This window comes from Geotrypetes seraphini, chromosome 11 (assembly GCF_902459505.1).
Source record: "Geotrypetes seraphini chromosome 11, aGeoSer1.1, whole genome shotgun sequence".
Taxonomy (NCBI): domain Eukaryota; kingdom Metazoa; phylum Chordata; class Amphibia; order Gymnophiona; family Dermophiidae; genus Geotrypetes; species Geotrypetes seraphini.
The window spans coordinates 39,486,294-39,508,410 of NC_047094.1; the positions used below are offsets into that span (position 1 = coordinate 39,486,294).

Below are 22,117 nucleotides of genomic sequence, written 5' to 3' on the forward strand. Positions count from 1 at the left end.
CAAGCAGGATTTCACCAATCATTATTAGCTAAATGATTGGTGGAATGAGACATTATGAAGTCACAATACCAGCTCTGGTCTGGTTATTAGAGGTTGAAACTTTTTCATAGATTTATTTATTTTTTATTCAGTTTTCTATTCTCCCAAGTAGAGAATAGTACGGCGACAAATTTTTCTCCGTCTCCGCAGGAACTTATTTTCCCGTCCTGTTCCTGTAAGCTCTGCCTTAACCACACACTTATGATTTTAAAGTGCTTGAGGCTTTTGTAGATAAGGATGGAGCAGGAGCAGGGACAGGATGGGTACCAGAGCTGGTATTGTGACATCATAATGCCTCATTCCACCAATGCCTAAGAACCAACCTCATCGGTGATGTCACAGTGGCTTGATTGTCCTAGACTTGGCTCACTTTTACCACATTTTCATTTCTAGAGTGGTGCAGTGTAGAGAATGACATGGGGTCAAATTTTTCCCCAGCCTGTCCCTGTGAGTTTTGTTGCTGTCCCTGTCCTATTCCTGTAAGCTCTGCTTTAGCTGCACAAGTTTTGACCACTTATGATTTTAAAGTGTTTGAGGCTTGTGCAGATGAGGACAGAGCTTACAGGGACGGAGAACAAATTGGTCTCAGTGTCATTCTCTACTTCTCTTATCAGTGTAGACAGTAATACAGTATGTAGGTCTGGATGTTAATAACTCAGTTTTCAGTATACTTTATCTAGCACCAAGCATTTTTGTGTATTTGCACTTTTGATCTATTTGAGATTAAAGTCACAGATCATACCGTATACTATCATTTTATTTTTTGATTCACATTTATTTCATTTGACAAGTTTATTCTATGCTATGAGACACAAAAATTCAGCATCCACAGTAAACACACTGGGGTCAATTTTGAAAGTGTTTTAAGTGGACAGAAGCTCTAGCCTGTTTAAATTGTGCTTCGTGGGCTGGCCACTGATTTAGTGGCATTGACTAATTGACCCAGACCACACAAATCACATCCAGCTAGTGGAGGCGATGTTCTGGGGACAGATTTGTGGAGGAGCTAGGAGTTAAATGGGTGCTAGTGCAAAAAAAAAAAAAAAAATGCTGTCCTAACTTTGAACACTTAAATATATAGAGAACCAGCATAACTGCTGAATAGTTCTGTTTCCGCCTTTGTCTGCCCCTCCAAGACACCCCCCTGATATGGCCTCTCCACCATTCACCTGTAGGTCCCCCAGGCCTACCTTTAGTATCCCAGCTAGGGTATAAGCAAGAATGAACCCAAATTGTTCCTGCTCGCTCTGGTCACAATATAGCTGCTCTGACCTCTAGCAATAATTGTGGTAGTATCACAAGTGTGTCGTGATAGCATGGCAGCCATTTTACTGGTATATGAGGTTCACTCCTGCTTGATCCACCCTCCTCAATCAGGATATCAACAGCTGTGTAGGAGGCTCAGAAAGAAAGAGCTTTGGGGGGGAGAGGGAGGTATTGGACAGTAGGAGATGGGAGTTAGAGATCTGATGCATCGCTTTATGCAAATCCCAGCAGAAGTTCAGCTGGACCCTCAAATATTCCAGTAGCCTAGACATGTTTGGTCATACCAGGCTATTTACAATGCTGGTGTCTAGACATAGCTCAGCACTTAAACTGCTGACTGCCACCACTTAAATCGGGGGGAGGGGAGTATGATCAATCCCAAAGCACAAACATGGCAATTCTAATAATATAAAAATGCAATAACTTATGTACCTTTGCAGATGTGGCAAGTTTGTTTTTGCTAAATATGCTACATTAGTGCAGATTTCATTTTAGATTAAACACCCACATTCTTTGTTCTTTAATACCACTAGAGCATGACAATTTTTAATAGCTAAAAAATTAGGTTATATGATTGCATTAAACTTAAGAATCCATTTAAATATACAAAAATGTGCAAATTTTCTTCAGGTTCTGTTCCATTCTAAACCTTGACCAAAAGCAATCAGGGTAAGCTGTACAACTCTCTCTCATAAGAGGAACAGAAGAAAGGTTTTAAATCATGTGACCCTCTGTTACACTGCAAGTTCAGTACTAGAAAATTTCTCTTACAGATAAAACCAACACTTCATTTGTTGTCTACACATGTGAAAAATTAATACTCCTTGCCCCTTAATTTAAGTATGAGATGGCACTGAATTTTCTTCATAGACTGGATATGATTTTGGTGTCTTCCATTTACATCATATTTAATATGACCTCAGCAAACAGCCATTTAGCTGAAAAACAGTTCTTTACAGATTCTTTGTGTCTCCTTGGGTGAGGTTACTGAATGTCCCACAGTCCGAGAGTCTTCATAGATTTCATAGTCATTGCCACCCTGCAACCAGTGGAAAGAGAAATAGATCAGTTTATATTTTACTGATGTGCTGGGCAATTTGAATTCTTTGAGCTATAAATAAAGTTACTTTTTAAATCTTGGTTTAGTACAGCACCAGCCAGGTATGTACTTACAGGCATAGTTTTGTCTCCAAAAAAATAAATCTTCTTGCATGCATCATTTTCAAGGATCCCCAAACAGTACCTCTTATCCCAGCCTTCTGGAAATATGTCTAAGCTTATCTGGCCTCCTGCATTAAGAAGATCACATATATTACTATCAGAAACAAAAAGCATGAGTATTAGGCATGCTACTTTTGAGAGAGCAAGTTCCAGCAGAGAAGTTGTACTTTCTAATAATATTAGATTCAGGGAGAAGCCACCACTAAGAATAAAATCCTGAAATAAAATACAGGCACTGAAACTGCTCGCTGGTATTTTATTTCATGAACCTGCCAGTTTGAATTTTTGATTTTAAAAAAACCCAAACACATCCTTTTTCTTTCAAAAATATTTAAGCACTTGTAAAGACCAGTTATACAATAATGACAGAAATGCATAAATGAGGCACTACATCCTATGGATAGGTTAGATTTTTTTTTTTTTTTGGACCGTTAGCTATTCACCATGTAATAATCTACCCATAACATTTGGCTATAAACTTCTAAAATGCTGCAGAATGTATATGGTTAAAACTCTTAAGCCAATGGCAGCTTTGAAACTTTTCAGTGATTACAAGGCACTCTGAGCTCCCTAGGGCTACAACTACTGGTCGCCGTACATGAAGGACACAGTACTACTCGAAAGGGTCCAGAGAAGAGTGACAAAGATGGTTATGGGGTTGGAGGAGCTGCCGTACAGTGAAAGATTAGAGAAACTGAGCCTCTTCTCCCTCAAACAGAGGAGATTGAGAGGGGACATGATCGAAACATTCAAGATACCAAAGGGGATAGACTTAGTAGATAAGGACAGTAGAAGGTTGTTCACCCTCTCCGAGGTTAAAAGGGGATAGATTCTGTACAAACGTAAGAAGGTGGTTCTTCACCCAGAGAGTGGTAGAAGACTGGAACGCTCATCCGGAGTCTGTTATAGGGGAAAACACTCTCCAGGGGATTCAAGACAAAATTAGACAAGTTCCTGCTAAATAAGGGCGTACGCTGGTAGGGCTAGTCTCTGGGCACTGGTCTTTGACCAGAGGGCCGCCGCATGAGCGGACTGCTGGGCGTGATGGACCACTGGTCTGACCCAGCAGCGGCAACTCTTATGGAAGCACAGTCCTCTGTTTTCTTTAAGATCCCAGAAGCAGATTCTGTGGCAATGAATATGGAATATTTTATATTTTTAACAAAAAAAAGGCATTTTCCAATTTTGCTTTTGAATCTATATTTTGAAGTATCTTCTTTTGGGGATTTTTACCGATGGGAGATCTTAGGTACTACATCGATGAATCCTCAGGAATGAGGAGATAGTATTGGGGTTGGGAAGTTCTAGAAATTCTGAGGGGACTGGAGTAGACAACTGGTGAGAGGGAGATATCCCTTCCCCGGCTCAAGTCGTCCCCTCCTCTTTGATCTCGGGTACTTCTACCTTCTCTTACACTCACTGAGCAAATTATCTTGTATGTCCAATCCTCTTTCACCCTGCCAATTCTCCAATGTTCTTTCATCCCCTACCCTCCAAGCTAATTTTTTCACCCCTCTCTAAACCCCAAGCTAGCGTAAGAAGGAAAGCAACAGTGCCTTCGGGTGCCTCAGAAGCAAAAGAAAATCTGTTTTTTTTCCTATGAGATTTTTTCTTGGGGATAATGGTTGATATTTTCGTTTGTTATTCTGGATTTTAGTTGTCTTTATTTTGGATTTTATGTAAAGTGCTGCTTATCCTTTGGAACTAGGTGAACTGAATCAGCAGGAGTAGAAATAAGTAAACTGCATGCACAAGTGGACCTGGCTGCCTCTGGCCCACCCACCTACCTTCAATGCAGCCCCTAGTATACCCTGATTTGATAAAAACTAGCCAATCTCTCTAAAGGCCTTGCTTGTAAAACAGCAATGTGTTCAGAGCACATAGAAAGTAAATTAGCAATGATCACTGGATGTTTTAGCACATGTGACTTTAATAATGGATGGGTCCAAAGGTAAAAGAAGGGTGGGGAAAAGCAAAACAGACAAGAGGGGTAACTGGGTTAGTCTGGAGTAGCAAAAATGAGGCAGGTAGCACTTTATATAGAGTACACAACTTTATTAAGGCCTGAGCTTTCAAATGCAAGAGTCATCTGGAAGTGGGTTCTTGCCTCAAAATCTCATGCTTCAATAAACAGCTTAGTTTACAAGCAGCACCTGCCTTTAACCTTAAAATCATTATTGATGCATGTAAAAATGGCAATTTCCCTAGAGTAACCCATGCTAAAAATGCTGTGCTTTTAAAATAAAGAAGAATGTAGAAGGGATCTGAATTTAGCTCATATCTTTCTCAGAAATAGAAGGCAAGTTACATACAGGTACTGAAGGTATTTTCCTGTCCCCAGTGAGCTTACAGTCGAAGGGACCCTTTTACTAATGTGTACTCATTGTATAAAGATCAGGCTACTGCAAAATGCATTCAAGTATTTCGCAGTATTTTTCCCGTTAGCACATGCTAACCTGTGCGGTAGGTATTTTCCTAAAATATTTTTTTTTTTGGGGGGGGGCATATCATGGATGAAAAATAGACGTGAAAGCACTAACCAGCTATTGGGTTTAGATTACCATGTGCTGACTAAAGTGGGAGCATTCAGTACCTCCTCAATCGAAAGTGCCAAGTGCTCCCGTGTTGTTGGTTTGTTTGGTTTTTTTTTTTTTTTAAACAGGTAATGTATGTTGACATTAGTGTATGACCTGAAAAAAAAAAGAAAGATTAAAAAATGGTCAAAATAGTGCCACTCTGAATCTGGGCTTAGTGTGCAGGAAAGTCCTGTGTTAAGATACAATAAGCTCAGATTCTAGCACACCTTAGTAACCAACGCAATGAAAAACTGATTTGCTTAAGATCTCAAGGAGAATCCAAAAGGCAAAGAGTTGCTGAGATGGCGAGTGACTTTATGAAAAGATGTGATTAAGATCTTTTATAAAAAGGCTCAGCATGGTTTGGTTTTGATATCAGGATTTGACTCCTGATGAAAGCTTTTTTAGTTGCCAAAACTTAGATCTTACTGCACTTGGATTGTTTAAATAGACTAATGATAAAATTGGGATATTTATCTGTCATGATTGGATCCCTGGCATAGCCATCTCACAGACCCTTTTCCTTTTTAGAATTCTTTTTGGAGACTTTTATAGGGTTTGTTTCTTTATTTTTTTCCATCTAAGATATCAAGGAACCACAGTGGGATCTGTACCCTGGCTTCTCTGGTTTTCAGCAGGCTGCTCTAACCATTAGGCTACCTCTCCACACTTAAGATATTGCTGTAGTTATCAAGATGAGCTTAACAAGCTCACATTTTCTTTTTGGGCTCGGCCGGTTTTCCCTGCTCTTCTCTGCTTCCAAGTCAAATTGGATCTAGTCTCTTATTATTTGATAATCCTTTCCAAAGTCACCTAATGCAATCACCATAGCAACAGTCCTCAGTCAGAGATCAGAACCCTGCAATCATGGACCCTAAATCCAGCCACTCGGTATTGCCATTGTGCATAATGAAAGCTGAACCAGGAATCGAAACCAGATCCATCGCATGGCAGTGCACGCTGTCACTGTAACAGAGCTGGTCTACAAGATCATATCCTTAAAGAAACATTTCTGATTAAATTCTGTATTGTCTTATTACAGTGATGAAGCAAGCTGATATGAAAAATTTTACATGACTAAAACCATACATACCTATGGAAAATGTGAGGCCTTTCCCCGCAAAATCTCTCCGCAAGTCATCTACAAATTTCTCTCTAATACATTCTTTCTGTTAAGCAATACAGGAACAGTTAATATTATGGATATTTTTTTCACCTTCCATTTGCAAACCCTTTCCTCAGATTGTATGTATGGTGAACCCCCTCAGCACCACTCACTGGCTGACAAAGCAGCAGCAGCCCTCTTTATCTTGCTGTATCACAAACTGTATGTCTCCTGAGATTCCAGGTGCCATGACGCACTGGGGAGGAGGAGAGGCGCTCTCTGTCTGCCTATAGGACGTGCCTCTTGCTGCAAGAGGCATGTCCTGCAGACAATCAGCCACTGCCTCTCCAGTCATCTTCCCTGCTGGCAGCACCAGGTCCAACTGGAGGGCCTTGCATACGCGGATGTAGACATGATGACATCACGCATGCGTGCGATATCATCACAACAACTGGATGCGAGCCGCAGCCACTACGTTTAGTGGGCCATGGCTCGACAAAGTTGGCGGGACACTGCTTTATCCTTTATCCTCGAGCTTATAATTTATACAGTATAAGAAGGCAACTTTGTGGACCTTCACTTCATTGCTCCAGTGCCTCTTGTATTATGTAAGTGCTTTGATCCATTGCCAATTCACTGCACATTCTACAATCTGGAGAGGAACTTCTCATGGCCTAGTTGTAACTGGGGAAGCACATGGTTTTCCACAGTTTTCCCAGATTTGTCCATTCTGATAACACAAGAAGAATTAAAAAAACAGCAGTATTTAAAAAAAAAAAAAAAACACCCAAAAAACAACCCAACCCCCAAAACAAAACGTCAGTCACTGGTAGCTTGGGGTACCCTCTCTGTCTCGATTATCATGATCTTTATATGTAAAACAAAACAAAATCATACTCACTTTATCCAGTTCATAGAATTCAATCCGTTCCTCTTGGCTACAGCTTCTTCCAATAGGAGAAACATTTAACATTCCATTACGGAATTCAATAAAAGTACCTCTGTGAAAGGCCCCCAGAGAGGACATAAGAGAACAATATATAAGAGATATATCATTATGAAGAGGCATTCAAGGTTACATGCAGCACTGCCATAAAGATGACCCCTGCAGGCATAAGTTTTGAGTGGGTTTTCGAGGGCTCACCATACAATATAAGCAGGTTATAGTGACATGTACTGGAACATTTTACTATGACATTCACTACAGTACCCCCTCTGCTCTGTTCAGCTGTCTATGTGGCCAGTTTGCTAAGAATGCTGGCTGTGTGGACTTCCCAATGGCTTGCTTTTGTGCATTTTTCATTTGAATGTTTTTGCATTTGACAATGGCCAATAAAAAGATATGACACTAAGGGCCAAATGTCTAGATAGGTCATTAAAAAAAAAAAAAGATGTCTTGTGGTTTTGAAAATGGACATTTTCTGAACTGGATTTCTGGACATCTTTCCCAAAACATCCAAACTCAGACTTAAGATATCCTATTGAAATGCCCCTTCATGCTTCTTATAATGGTCTCTCTTTGAAGTCTGTCAAAAAAATTCCACTGCTGCTAAATTACTCCTCCTTGCTTCTAAACATTGGCTCTCCATCTCTGCCAAAGTCAAATATAAAAGACTTTTACTCTAGTCTTTAAAGAGTTTTCTCATATACTTTGAGTTTATCTGGTTTGGCAGATGGGATGGACCATGCAAGTTTTTATCTGCCATCATCTACTAACATAGTAAATGACAGCAGAGAAAGACCTGAACAATCCATCCAGTCTGCCCAATAGTAGACACATTATACATTCATGGTTAAATTGTCTTTTTTTTCTTTAACATTTCTAGGCCAAATAATGTCTTTAGTTTCCCACTACCAGAGCTGCTGTCAAAACTCACTCCAGTCTATCCTAACCATCCTGTCGTTTGCGGGAAACAAATTGTAAAGTCTGCCCAGAACTGTCCTCACATTCCAAATCACTGGAGATTCCATCGAAGCCCTCCCCAGCCCATCCTAAATCGAATTGCCATATATGAGATCCAGACCATGCAAAACTGCTCAGTATCTGTCTTTGTTTTATATCATTCATTTTCTAATTAGAGATTCTCTGTGTTCATTCATCTCACACTTTTTTGAACCCTGTCACAGTCTTCATCTCCACTACTTTAGAGAATAACATGGTGACTTGTTACCTGCAGGTAGCTGTGGGGGAGGGAAAAAAATTGGTCACGGTGATTGGCCTTGTCCCCGCAGTTAAGTGAGGGAACGCACACAAAATACTTATCACCCCTCACGATTGCGCGGTCCAGCAGCCTCTTTCCTCCCGATCGCAGTGGTCTGGGCATCTCCCTCCCTTCCTTCGCTGGCGATTTTCATTGTCTCCGAGCGGCACAAGCCTTTAAACAAATTGCGTGCCGCTGCCCAAAACTTCGACGCTACCAGAAACAGGAAGTTGCGTCAGGAGAAGTTTCCGGCAGCCGCACGCGACTTGAGAAACAGGCTCAGGCCGCTCAGAGACAATGAAAATCCCTGGGGAAGGGAAGGAGGGAGATGCTTGGATCGCAGAGATTGGGAGAGGAAGAGGGCTGCTGGACAGCACAAAGGGCACTGAAGGTAAGTGGAGAGAGGGGGAGGGATGAGAGGAGCAGACACTGAAGGGAAATGGGGAGGAGAGAGTGGAACAGACACTGAAGGGAAGTAGGGAGCACATACTGGATGGAAGGAGGGGATAAAGGAAAAAAAGGGCACATAATAAATTGGGGAGATAGATACCAGAAGGGAGGAAAGGAGGAGAGATGCTGAAAACCACCTGGGGGAGGGAAGGAAAGATGGAAGGGAAGAAGACAGATGCCAGACTATGGGGGACAGTGGAGGGAAGAAGACAGATGCCAGACTATGGGGGACAGTGGAGGAAAGAAGATGGTTGCCAGACCAATGGGGAGGGGGGTGGAGGAAGAGATGGAAGGGGAGGCACGGTAACAGAGCATATGCCATATGGAAGAGGCAGAGAGATGGTAGACCCATGGATAGAAAGAATAGAATGATGAGAAGATGAGGAAAGCAGAAACCAGACAACAAAGGTAGAAAAAAAATTTCTATTTGATGGACCTTCGGTCTGTCCCAGCATGGCAATTCTTATGTACTTTCAAAGCCTCTACTGCTGGTGTGTCATTATGATGTACTTTAAAAAGGAGATATAGGTTTATTATATATTTTTTAAGATTATGATCAAATGACAGTCCTATTTTTTATAACAGAGGCTGTTTTAGTGGAAAGCACCCTTTAGGGATTCAAGAAAAGGTTAGTTAAGTTTCTGCTGGACCAGAACATATGCAGGTAAGGCTAGACTCAAATAGGACACTGGCCTTTGACCTAAGGGCCGCCATGAGAGCGGACTACTGGGCACGATGGACCGCAGGTCTGACCCAGCACCGGCAATTCTTATGCTCTCTGAAAATCTAAAGGCAATGGGACCCAACAGAAATGCACATCGCTCCTGGAACAACAGTTTAGACTTAGGTGAGTATCAATTTATTTCACATTAAAAACGGTTTCTTGTTGCTACAGGGACCATTTACTTTCTGCCATTAGTAGAGCAGTTATTGATGTCAGCATTTTAATCATTCTTAACATATGAGCTTCACTGTTCTGATGAGGTGCACAAAATGGATCTTCTAAATAGCTTATACATTACCGGCCGTCTGTAAATCATCAACCATCACAGTTATACTTTCAGCTCTCTGCTCAATAAGGGTGTTCCTCTTTAACCTATGATTCAGGATAACGTGGTGTAATTTAAAAGCATTCCAGTGCCCTGTAAATGATCCTTAATAATGGGACTGAGCACACACACACTTACAAACATATTTACCTTTTCTTTGGTAGCTTAATTTTGGCAATGTATCTCAGGCAGTAGTTGATTAAATCTTGGATTATGTCCTCCCCAAGTTGGGCTTGAATGCTCTAAAAATATATAAATACACATGAAGAATCGTGCTCTACATAAGAATTTGGTGAAAGCACTACAGGTGGCCCAAAATCTTGTGGTCAGAACTATGGCAGGATGTTCAAGAATTATGTATGGAACACTGGTTTTAAAAAGTTTACACTGGTTACCCATTGAAACACAGATTAAATGTAAGATTTTATTGTTCATTTTTAGATTTCAGAAGGATATGGGGCTCATTTTCAAAGCACTTAGACACAAAGTACCATAGGTTTCTAAGGTATTTTGTGTGTCTAAGTCAGGGCTGTCAAAGTCCCTCCTCGAGGACCGCAATCCAGTCGAGTTTTTAGGATTTCCCCAATGAATATGCATGAGATCTATATGCATGTACTGCTTTCATGGTATGCTAATAGATCTCATGCATATTCATTGGGGAAATCCTGAAAACTCGACTGGATTGCGGCCCTCGAGGAGGGACTTTGACAGCCCTGGTCTAAGTGCTTTGAAAATGAGCCTTTATGTCTTTGTAATAATCCTTCTAGTCCAGGGCTGCCCAAGTCCGGTCCTCGAGATCTACTGGCAGGCCAGGTTTTCAGGATATCCACAATGAATATGCATGAGAGAGATTTGCCTGCACTGCCTTCTTGGTATGCAAATCTCTCTCATGCGTGTTCATTATGGATATCCTGAAAACCTGGCCTGCTAGTAGATCTCGAGGACTGGACTTGAGCAGCCTTGTTCTAGTCTGAAGATTTATCAGCCACCAAGAGCATTGAGATCAAGCATTGTTAGACGTGCCTTCCTCTCGTGTGGTTAGATTAGACAAATATTATAACTCGATTTTTTTAATGTTTCTGGTTCAAAATTGTAGAATGCAGTGGGGAATAATTTAAGAACCTGAAAACAGGCATATGGAATAAATTAAATCTCTTGGGAAGAAGTAAACTAAGGCACAACAGATGATGAAGTATGAATTGTTTTTACTGTCTAGTGTTTGTTTTTATGGGTTTTTTTTTTTTAAATTATAGATGTTAAATTTGTACTCTGTCTAGAATATTAGATAGTGCGGATGATGGAAATAAACAATGGAAAGAAATAAGGGGATTTATTATTTAAGGTGCGCTAAGACCTTACACAGGCTTGGTGCACAAAAAAAAAAAAAGGTTTTCCACAGGATATGCTAAAGCATCCTGTGATTAAATAGCATGTGCAAACAGGAAGTTATTTTTTTGTGAGGGGTATGGAACCACTAACCAGCTAGCATGTTCACATTAGCATGCGCTAACTGGTTAACGCAGGATTTCATGGAATGTTGCTACTCTTTGGGATTCTAAAAGGTATTTGTAACCTGGATTGGTTGTTGGAAGCAGGATACCAAGCTAGATGGACCATTGGTTTACGAGCATACCTCGTTCCAGAAGCGTGCTCGTAAACCAAAGTGCTCGTATATCAAAGCAAGTTTCCCCATAGGAAGTAAGGGAAACTCGCTTGATTCGTTCCCCACCCCCCTTGAGCCCACCGGCGCTGCTCCACTTCACCCCCACCACCGAGGCCAGTAGCGCGCTTCAACCCCCCCCTGAGTGAATGCCCCCCTGCGAACCGGTATCCCACAACCACCCAAACACAAGCCCTTACCCCAATCTGATACCAGTATGCAGCACCAAACCACAGGACTGTGCCGGTGCCCGAAGATCCTGCCTCTTGCCTGGGCTGGGCCTTGAGCATCTGCGCATGCTCAAGGCCTTCTGGCTCCTGCACAGATGCCCAAGACCCAGCTCAGGCAAGAGGCAGGATCTTCGGGCACCGGCACGTCCTGTGGTTTGGTGCTGCGTGCTGGTGCCAGATCGGGGTAAGGGCTTGTGTATGGGCGGGGGTTACCGTTTCGCGCAGGGGGGCGTTAGCGAGCGGGGGGGACATTCGCGTATGGGGGGGGGGTGATGCCAGTTCTCAGGGGGTGGGGGCTCGCAAATCGAGTCAACACTCAGTTTGCAAGGCACGATTTGCTCGAGTGTTTTGCTTGTCTTGCAAAACACTCGTAAACCAAGGTTTGACTGTATGTCTATTCTTATGTTCCTGTGTTAACTACTTACAATTGTCGTGTGCTAACAACATTGGTGCATGACCTGATAAATGCCCTATTTTATGGACATGCTAGAACTGAGATTAGTGTGCAGGAAAATCCCTTGTTAGGGTTTGTTAAACCCATTTTGTACTGCATCTTAGTAAATGGGCCCCTAATTTAATATTCTAACAAAAAACAAAAATCAAGCACATGAAAACTCTTCCCTAATTGCAAATTGAAATTCACTGAATTAAAAGAAACATCAGGAGGAAGAAGTGAAAACTGCTGAGTTTTGGACAAACTAGTCATAAATCAAACCTAAGAACATTCTAATTGCTCTCAAATTGAGGGTAAATTAGGTGGTCAGGGTGGTCCCATGGCTTTCACCACAGTGCAGTGAATGTGAGTTTAACTTTGGATTCTCTATTTGTCCGAGGTAGAGAGAACGAGAGGGTACTCTAAAGTTAAAAAGGGATAGATTCCGTACAAACGTAAGGAAGTTCTTCTTCACCCAGAGAGTGGTAGAAAACTGGAACGCTCTTCCAGAAGCTGTTATAGGGGAAAACACCCTCCAGGGATTCAAGACAAAGTTAGACAAGTTCCTGATGAACCAGAACGTAAGCAGGTAAGGCTAGACTCATTTAAGGCACTGGTCTTTGACCTAAGGGCCGCCGCGTGAGCAGACTGCTGGGCACGATGGACCACTGGTTTGACCCAGCAGCAGCAATTCTTATGTTGGATGTGGACATGCTACAGAGGAGGTATCGTTGGGGAAAATGACTGTGTCAGTCAGACAGGAAAAAAAACGGGAAAAATTAAAATGGGACTTCAAGCGTTCAAAGCTTAACTTTAGAAAATAAAGCCCTTCAGATTGTCTGAGGCAGTGTTATGACTTGTTAATCACAACTACTGGTTACTCTGATTTTAATTGTGCATGCAGTTGTTGTATAATAAAAGTATAGTATGCGTTAGGATGAGTCTGTCATGAACTGACATCATTAGATGAGGTTTGTGTCATTTAGTGATATCAGTTCCTGGGACAAATCATCCACAGTTTTGTGTTATATTGAATTAATTTTTTCAAGAGATGGCTTTCTTTAAACTATTGTAACTTTATCTGTTTATGGGCTTAAGAAATTCACTAGAAAAGTTATTCTGCAATAAAGGAGAAGTACCATATATACTCGAATATAAACCAGGATTTTTGGGCCAAAACATTGGCCCAAAAAATGGGGGTCCTGGTTTATATTCGGGCCAGCGCCCCCTCCCAGAATTATTGCAGGTCATGTCCGGCTCTGCATCCTGTCCTCCTACCTCCTCTGATGATCCCTGGGGTCCAGAGGTGCAGCGGGCAAGAGCGAGCTTTCCATGCTCCTACCCCGGTCTGTGGTGGCTGCCGCGAGATCCGGTTTCTTCTGCTGCTGAACAGCAACGAGCAGGAGTGTGCTTTGGAACTCCTGCTCGATGCTGAGCGGCTTCTTGACTGGCTCCCGTAGATTCTCTGCTAGTTGCTGCTTAGCAGCAGAAGAAATGGGATCTCGCAGCAGACACCACCAACCGGGTTAGTAGCGGGGCAGGAGCATGGAAAGCTCACTCCTGTCCACTGCACCTCTGGACCACCAGGGATCGGCACAGGAGGTAGTGGACAGGGTAGGGAAGGGGTCTGGGTACAGAGTCTGGCAGGGGAGGGAGGGAGGAAGGGGGCTGGGTGCAGAGCCTGAAAGGAAAGGGGAATTGAATATTAAGCTGCCCGACTTATATTCGGATCGACTTATATTCGAGTATATACTCAAACTATTTTCTTGCCATGTTGTGTCTTTGACAAAACAATCCCACAACCATTTCATATCTAAGACAGCCTAAAGGATATACAGTACCTGCTTAGATAAGAATTTTCCATCTTTATATGCAACAAGACCATTTTCTGCAAACACGTAATCATACTTTTCAACCACTATGAAAACAAAGAAGTGATTGATTTTAATGTGGCCTTTGTTTATATCAAGGCAACAAGATACAATCATTTTCAAGAATTGACATTCATCTATGTTTGTACCAAAAACTTAACATTTACACCGATATATGTTACCTTTTTGAGCACAGCTAGACTTTCTATACCGAGATTCTCCCCTTTCTGCACCAATACATACTCTGACTCCCTAAGCCTCACAAAGCCCGAACTCATAGCACTTCAGATTGACTGTCACCATTGTCATTTTTAGTGACATTAAATCATTTGGCAGACAACATTTTTCAATTGCTTTTTTTTATGCTGTCCATAAATTTACTTTAGCTAGGGTTGCCACTGTTAGTACACAGGTGGATTCCCATCCATGCTCAATAAGAAACGCCTGCAGGGAATTCAGGAGGAGACCAAGCCCACTTTTGTCCAGCATTAAGTAAGGGCAAATTTATTTTAAGAGGCCAAAATATTATATACCAAATTACACATACTTACAGCTTTTTTCCCTATGAAAGAAGGCAAGATTAGATACTTATCTCAATCATCTTCTTTTTTAGTTACCTCAATAATCTTCTAATAGACAAACATTTCATCTCTGAATGTGTGGGCAGTCTATCCCTTCTCGCAAGAGATTTTGTAGGGAGCTTCTTTAGCATTCTTTTGCTCACCTCCCATCCTTCTGGGCTGTCCTCCAATTCTTCAGTTAATACCAAAGCAGATGGTCAACTCTGGAGAGGAAATAGAATAGGGAGGGGTACAGACATTCCCCAAGAAACATGTCTGTTCTGCTCTTATCGTTAAACATATACAGATAAACAAAACAATCATTTGCAATACATAAGATGAAAAACAAACAAGTCACCAAATGGAGTGCAACCTGTACTATGAGTGTGGGAGATTTTATAGATGATAGAGATTTTATAGAAACAGGACTACCCACAGAACAAACCTCTCACCTTGAGAGGCACATCCTGTAGGTAGTTAGCTGGTGTGCCGCCTTTCCTCACAGGCATCTCGCGGCACACCCTGAATCTTGCTACAGCACACAGTTTGCAATGCACTAGCTTACAGGGAGAACTTCTGCCTCAACAAGCCTGGAATCCTCAACCCCCATCGGACCTCACGCACGCAAATGGAGGGAGGAAGCAGTTGGCCCGATCCTGGAAAAACCGCCACAGAGCCATTCGGCCTGAGCTCAAGTCCACTGTAAACGAACCTTGGGCAAGCTTTGCTCCCAAGGGATCGGTCCTCGAATCCCCAAACCAAAGTGCAGGCTGTCCAAGTGGGTACATTGCAAAGCAGTCTGTCCCTTGATAGCAGACTTTCAATCTCAAAGTCTGCACTCTCCCGCAGCCAGAGATATCCCAAAAATGGGCTTCTCTGCAACATCGAAAAACCTCTCAAATGGTTCAAAAATCAAATATAATTAAAAAAATAAACATGAGCAGAAAAGACCGGCTCCTACCATCTCACTTGTAGGGAGACAACTGGGGAACTGGTGGAGCAAAAGAATGCTAATGAAGCTTCCTGTAAGAATTCTCGCGAGAAGAGATTGACTACTCACATGTTCAGAAATGGAGTGTCTGTCGCACTTCAATATTATAGCAGAACAATTTGACATACATTTACTTTGAAGGAAATAGTTTACTAAGGGTTCGGGCTTATACTTCTGAGCATATATTTACCATCATCTCCCAACTGTTCTTTAATCTTATCAAAGTCTGATCCTCCTACAACGCCTACTTTCATCTTCTTCCTCAATGCCTGCAGAAATTCAGCCATGTCAGTGGTAATTCGCTATAGATTAAGCAAAAATATGTGAATGTGAGTGAACATTTATATTCATGTGATCAAATATTATAAGTTTTAACCATATCAGTTTACAGAGATAGTATTTCAAAATGTCTTCTTTTGGCATATACTTTAATATATCACTTTTCTTATGCATGCCTTTCCCTTTGCTGGTCTTCTTTATAGGTCACTATCCTTTTCTATCCAAATCTAGTTTTTATTTACATCAGGAGTTTTTGCATTAAGTAACAACTACAAATCTATCTTACTGGATGAGCCATTTTGGCCTTTATCTGCCATCATCCACTCAGCTCATGCCACAGTCAGTTGAGTTTACATAAGAACATAAAGAGTTGCCAAACTGGAGATAAACCGAAGGTTCATCAGGCCCAGGTCACAAATGCTTGGCAAGATTCCAAGAGTAAAACAGATTTTATGTTGCTTATCTTAGGAATAAGCAATGGATTTTCCCAAGTCCATCTTAATTTCTTATTGACTTTTCTTTTAAGAAATCAGCCAAATGTTTTTTTGAACCCTGCTAAGCTAACTGCTTTTATCACATTCTCTGGCAATGCATTCCAGGATATACACATTTCTCAGATATACAGCATATTAAAATACATGATAGAGAGCTGATCAGCTACCCCACAGCATGCAGGGCTGTGTACCAATGTCTACAGTGGGATCTCAACAACAGAAACCTAATGCCAGGTCTGAGGCTGGTGTAGAGCCCATCAGTCAATATTGGTCCTATCTCCTTCCCCTATGCCCCACACTAGCACTGTCCTATCACTCATGCAATATTAAAACAAATTTCCCTGTGGCATGCCCCCAATCCCCAACATGACTGGTCCTCTCCCTTCTGACACAACTTTTTCTGTCTAGTGGATCGCTTCCCCCCTCCCAACCAGAACTTTTTTTTTAATTTTTTAAAGTCATCCCTGATATCTAGTGCATTTTTCCAAGCCCTCCCCAGAACCTCATACCTTGAATGTGGCAGAAGTGATACTGGGGATGCACCGGGTGGGGCCAGTTTGCCATATAGATACAAGAGTCTTAAAGAAAAGATGTCAAACATACAGCAGTGAATGATCCAAATCTGCTGGTTAACAGTACACAGTGAATTTTCTCCCTTCAATCTCTTCAAAATTGACTAATGTGAATTGCAACACTACCAACAAATACATATTTAAACTTTTTGGGAGACTCTTGACGAAGGCAGAATTGCCGAAACACGGCCAGTGTTGAGTCTATGCAACCCACATCGTGCTGTTTGACTAAATAAAGTTTGCCTTGATCATCCACTGCTGCAAGTTCAACATCGTTTCTTCATGACTTTTGTATCAGGATTGCTCTCCCCGTCGTTGAGGCCATTCTTTCTGGTGCGGCCAGTTTGCCATATACAGGAGAAATTCTTGTATTACGGCATTCAGACTCTGCCCAGTGCATTTCAGGATACTCCGCACAGGGCAGGGGCTACCATTTTGGAAATGACAGGTGCAAATGGGCATTGGTGTCTAGTGTCTGGAACCCTCCTCACCCCCAATTGCATCCCATGGCAATTTTTTGAAGGAACCCCACGTGTGATCAGCAGTTCTAATGTGATGCTTTCTGTGTCAGCTCCCTAATGCATTACTGGCTGAAAAGCCAGTCTCTAAGAAACTACCAAATTACTTCTTAGCTGCTAATGAACTACTACTTGGTTAATTATTATTTCTTCATTTTATACAGTTCATCACACATGTTATAGAACTTCTATGTGGTTTACAATAGAAAAGGCTGACCAACACAAAATAAATCTACACATTTAAAAGGCAAGACAATGAAACAAATGAGTTACTACTAAGTAGAAAATGACATGGGAACAAATTTGTCCCCGTCCCCACAGGAAGTTTCAAGTTTCAGGTTTATTTAAATTTGATGGTTCGCTTAACATTTCTAAGCGAATTACATAAGAAAATACAATTGGGGTAAAACATTAAAAAAAGAAAATTAATATAATTGTTATTTTAAGTTAAAAACAGTGCTTTCTTATCTGACAATACGGACAAAACTGGATAGGATTGGGAAAGAACATTAGGGAAAAAAAGTTACAATATTTTGTTTCCTAGGAACCCACTTTCCCCATCCCGTCCCCACGAGTTTTGTCACCATCCCTGTTCGTGCCCCATTCCTGTAAGCTCTACCTTAAACCGCACAAGCCTCGAACACTTATGATTTTAAAATGTTTGGGGTTTGTGCAGATGAGGTTAGAGCTTGCAGGAATGTGGCAGGGACAGGAAAAGAACTTGCCGGGATGGGAAAATGAGTTTCCGCGGGGACGGGGAAAAATTTATTCCCGTGTCATTCTCTACTACTAAGCCTTAAATGAGCTGGTGACTTCTGAGGAGCTGCTCTCATTCCTGATTCAACCTGTATCAATAGCAACTCATAGTACACTGGTTCCAAAAGAGAACCATATTAACATCCAAGTTTTCTCATGATGCTCAAAATGGGGTAAATGGAACACACTTATCAATATCAAATATACATACACATCCTTGACACATACTGAAAATTGACTTTTTAAAAAGTACAGTTAAAATAGATATAATATATACACACACCTCCTTCACACAACAAAATCCAATTAATGTTAAATGCATTTTAAAAAAACTTAAAAAATAATTAAGCAGTTCTAGACCATGATTTTACATAGATCTCTAATGAAGTGTCTCACAAACTTTTTTAAACCGTGGCACACTAAAAGGGGAGTGTGTGGCGCGGTGGTTAAAGCTACCCTGGTGTTGTGGGTTCAAACCCAAGCTGCTCCTTGTGACCCTGGGCAAGTCACTTAATCCCCGCCATTGCCCCAGGTACATTAAGTAGATTGTGAGCCCGCCGGGACAGACAGGGAAAAATGCTTGAGTATCTGAATAAATTCATGTAAACCGTTCTGAGATCCCTTGGGAGAACAGTATAGAAAACTGAATAAATAAATAGTGGCCACAGCTTGATGCATCAATGCAATGAGGTCACATGCATGCATGATGTCATCACACTGACGTCTGCGCATGCACAAAGGCTCTCTAGACAGGCCCTAAGCCGCCGGTGGGGTTGCTGGAAGGGAAAACGCGTGGAGAGAAGGGGAGGCGCTGGCTGATTGCCTATAGGATGTGCCTCTCGCCATAAGAGGCACGTCCTGTAGGCAGCACCGAGGTCTGCCCTCTGCTTAATGTGCCGGTGTCTCAACCTTTACCTGTCCTTTCAATGCATGTTAGGCCCTGGAGCCTTATCAGGGGGGCTGTTTGCAGCTAGAATTCTGAGCCCATGTGAAGAGGGCTGAATCCTCCCTGGAATCTGTTCCTCAGATGGGTGCAGTACCAGGAGCTAGCAGTCTGCAGTTTACTGGGTTTCAAGTTTATTAAGATTTTATATACCGCCTATCAAGGTTATCTAAGCGGTTTTACAATCAGGTACTCAAGCATTTTCCCTATCTGTCCCGGTGGGCTCACAATCTATCTAACGTACCTGGGGCTATGGAGGATTAAGTGACTTGCCCAGGGTCACAAGGAGCAGCGCGGGGTTTGAACCCACAACCCCAGGGTGCTGAGGCTGTAGCTTCAACCACCGCGCCACACACTCCTCTGTGCCAGGGTTGTGCCAGGGAGTGCTCCTGCTGGAGATGAGCCACTGTAGCTAATGAGTAGGCAGGCAGTAGTTCCTCATACTACATACATGCACCTAAGAAACACTGGATGCACCCAGGAAGTCCGTCTATCTCAAGCAGCTTCTTAATTATGACAGGGATAGCCATGCAAATGGTAACTCGCAATTGGAAAAATTGCGATCGCCTTAATTTTCCTTTTTGGTGGGCGAGTTTATGTTTATGCTACAGATATGAGAATATGAATGCTGATATGTTGGGGCACAGCATTTATTCAAACTGGTTTGGGGCCCGTTGATATCCTTTAACTTCATTATAGGTATCTTTTGTTTTTAATTTTTGTTTATTTCCATACACCTCCAGGACGGGGGGGGGGGAGAGGGGATATCTTGTTGGTTTATTCTTTGATTAAATGTATTGGATGGGAGGGGAGCAATATTTTTCTTCTGCATTGTTATTGATTGAATATAAGTGCTTGTTTTGATTATTAATGTCTGTCTATAATTCCTGGCACTTTGTATTAGTTTTGAAAAATTAATAAAGATTTAAAAAAAAAAATTACATTCACTGGTAACTTATTTTTCTCTAATAAATAAATAAAAATCCTTCTTGTATTTGACACTCCTTCACATTTATAATTTAAATTCTGATAATCCCAGTTAAGGGGAGATGTTATTAAAGCGGGGTTTCCTTTAAAATGGATTACCATGTTGTGCTATTATAGCACAGGGTCCCATTTTGTGCAATAAAACCCTGTGCTAAAATAGCATGACGAGTGATAAAACCACCCATCTTAACAGTAGCCTATGTTGTTGATTTACAGAGAACTTATCATTTGAGTACAAAACAGAAGTTACACGAATGCAAAGTGATCTGGGTCATTTTGTTGAGGGGCAGATACAGTGAGATTGTGCAAGTTAGGGATGCTGTAGCTACTTTGATACATACCCCAAAATAAGGGGTCCTTTTATTAAGGTGCACTAAATGCTAAGGCACCCATAGAATATAATGGATGAATTAGCATTTCACGCCTTAATAAAAGGACCCCTAAGTAAGCACCTTTACTGCCTACACTCATCAACAATAAGTTTTGATGGCCACCGACATATAATGATAATAAACTACCCTGATGAAGGGGAACTGGGATTGGCAAAGAAGGATAAGCAGTACCATGCAAAGAAAGGAAACTAAAAAATACATAACTTAATTCCAGAGAGTGGTTAAACGTGTCCTACAAGGAAACTGAAAAGGAGTCAAACACTGGCATTCTAACTTCAGGAACAAACTAGTGTAGTCATAGTAGCTAACAGAGTTGTTGCGAGCGCTCCTATTATGGACAGTGCTAGCTGATAGCATGCATGATGCAATATTTCAAAATCATTTTTATTTATTTATTTAGATTTTGCACATACCTTTTTTAAATTGTAGCTCAAATGGAGTTACATTCAGGTACAATAGGTATTTCGTACTGATACAAAGAGAATAAGTGCTCTGTTTGATGGTGAAATGGACATTTTCAATTTGCAGTCTGTATCTTTTTTTTTTTTTTTTTTTTTTTAATTAAAGCATATCTATTATAAATGTATCATTTAAACAAGTGACCGCGCAACAGGTAAATAGACCATTGAAGGAGTTTGGAGATGACCTCAGGGGCTTTCTAGCAAGTCTTTATAACACAAAATTCATCTCCAACTTATTTCATTGCTGTAAAATAAATTAATTATGATAAGTACAACAACTGCAAAATTTCGAAACTTATACAGACCGACTCATACAACACAAGAGAACAATACAAGAACCTTTCAGCCCCATATACTAAACACAAACATGAAAGAACATCCTTACTACACCCAACACTCTTGGAAGTCAAAGCCAAATAAAAGAAATCAATCTAATAACGAGAATAAACAGGGGCTGTTTGAGCTAACGAATGATAAAAAAAATATATACAAATATGTAAACGAAGAAATTAAAGCAAAGTCTTTTACCTGCCTGGGAGCTGTAAGGGTTCCGTCAACATCAAAAAGGCAAACAGTAAAAGTATCCATCGCAGCAGCTGGCGCCATCGCCCTTAGCGTATTCTAAGTTCACACACTGAAGATGAATGAAGTATACGTACACTCACAACTTCCGGCCACGAAACTGCCGCCGGGTTACCTGGGAATTGTAGTATTCCAACATACCGGAAGGCACCCTTGTGAGACTGCCCCACCCAGGCTTAACACATTGCAGGTAGACAAATGAAGTGTACATACACTCATAACTTCCAGAAGCTGCCGCCGGGATACTTGGGAATTGTGGTTTGGCAGTATACCCGACGTCACCATTTCGAGACTGCGCCAGGCAAAAAAACCCATTGCAAATGAATGATGAACCGTTGCAGTTACAGCTTCCGGAAAACAAACTACCGCCAGGACACCTGGGAATTGTAGTGTTCAAGAAGCCGCCAGTCTCGAGGCCGTTCCACTGCTATCCACCGTCCTGGAGTTTTTATAACAATTAGCTCATGCCGTTTCGATAAAA

General features: G+C 41.5%; 1 protein-coding gene across 2 annotated transcripts; it reads right to left on the bottom strand.

Moving 5' to 3' along the window:
* Positions 1–778: 778 nt before the first annotated feature.
* Positions 779–21,783, bottom strand: PMM2 (phosphomannomutase 2). 2 transcript variants are annotated; one of them, XM_033914953.1, is made up of 8 exons: positions 21,587–21,783; positions 15,843–15,954; positions 14,072–14,148; positions 10,058–10,149; positions 7,109–7,208; positions 6,196–6,271; positions 2,479–2,594; positions 779–2,344 (listed from the first exon to the last, which is right to left on the bottom strand). In XM_033914953.1, exons 2-8 carry the CDS (start codon positions 15,937–15,939, stop codon positions 2,240–2,242), a joined length of 663 nt encoding a protein of 220 aa, XP_033770844.1. In that variant the 5' UTR covers positions 15,940–15,954; positions 21,587–21,783; the 3' UTR covers positions 779–2,239. The 2 variants fall into 2 exon arrangements, with proteins under 2 accessions (XP_033770844.1, XP_033770843.1); XM_033914952.1 differs by having other exon boundaries at positions 21,583–21,783.
* Between the last annotated feature and the right edge of the window lie 334 nt (positions 21,784–22,117).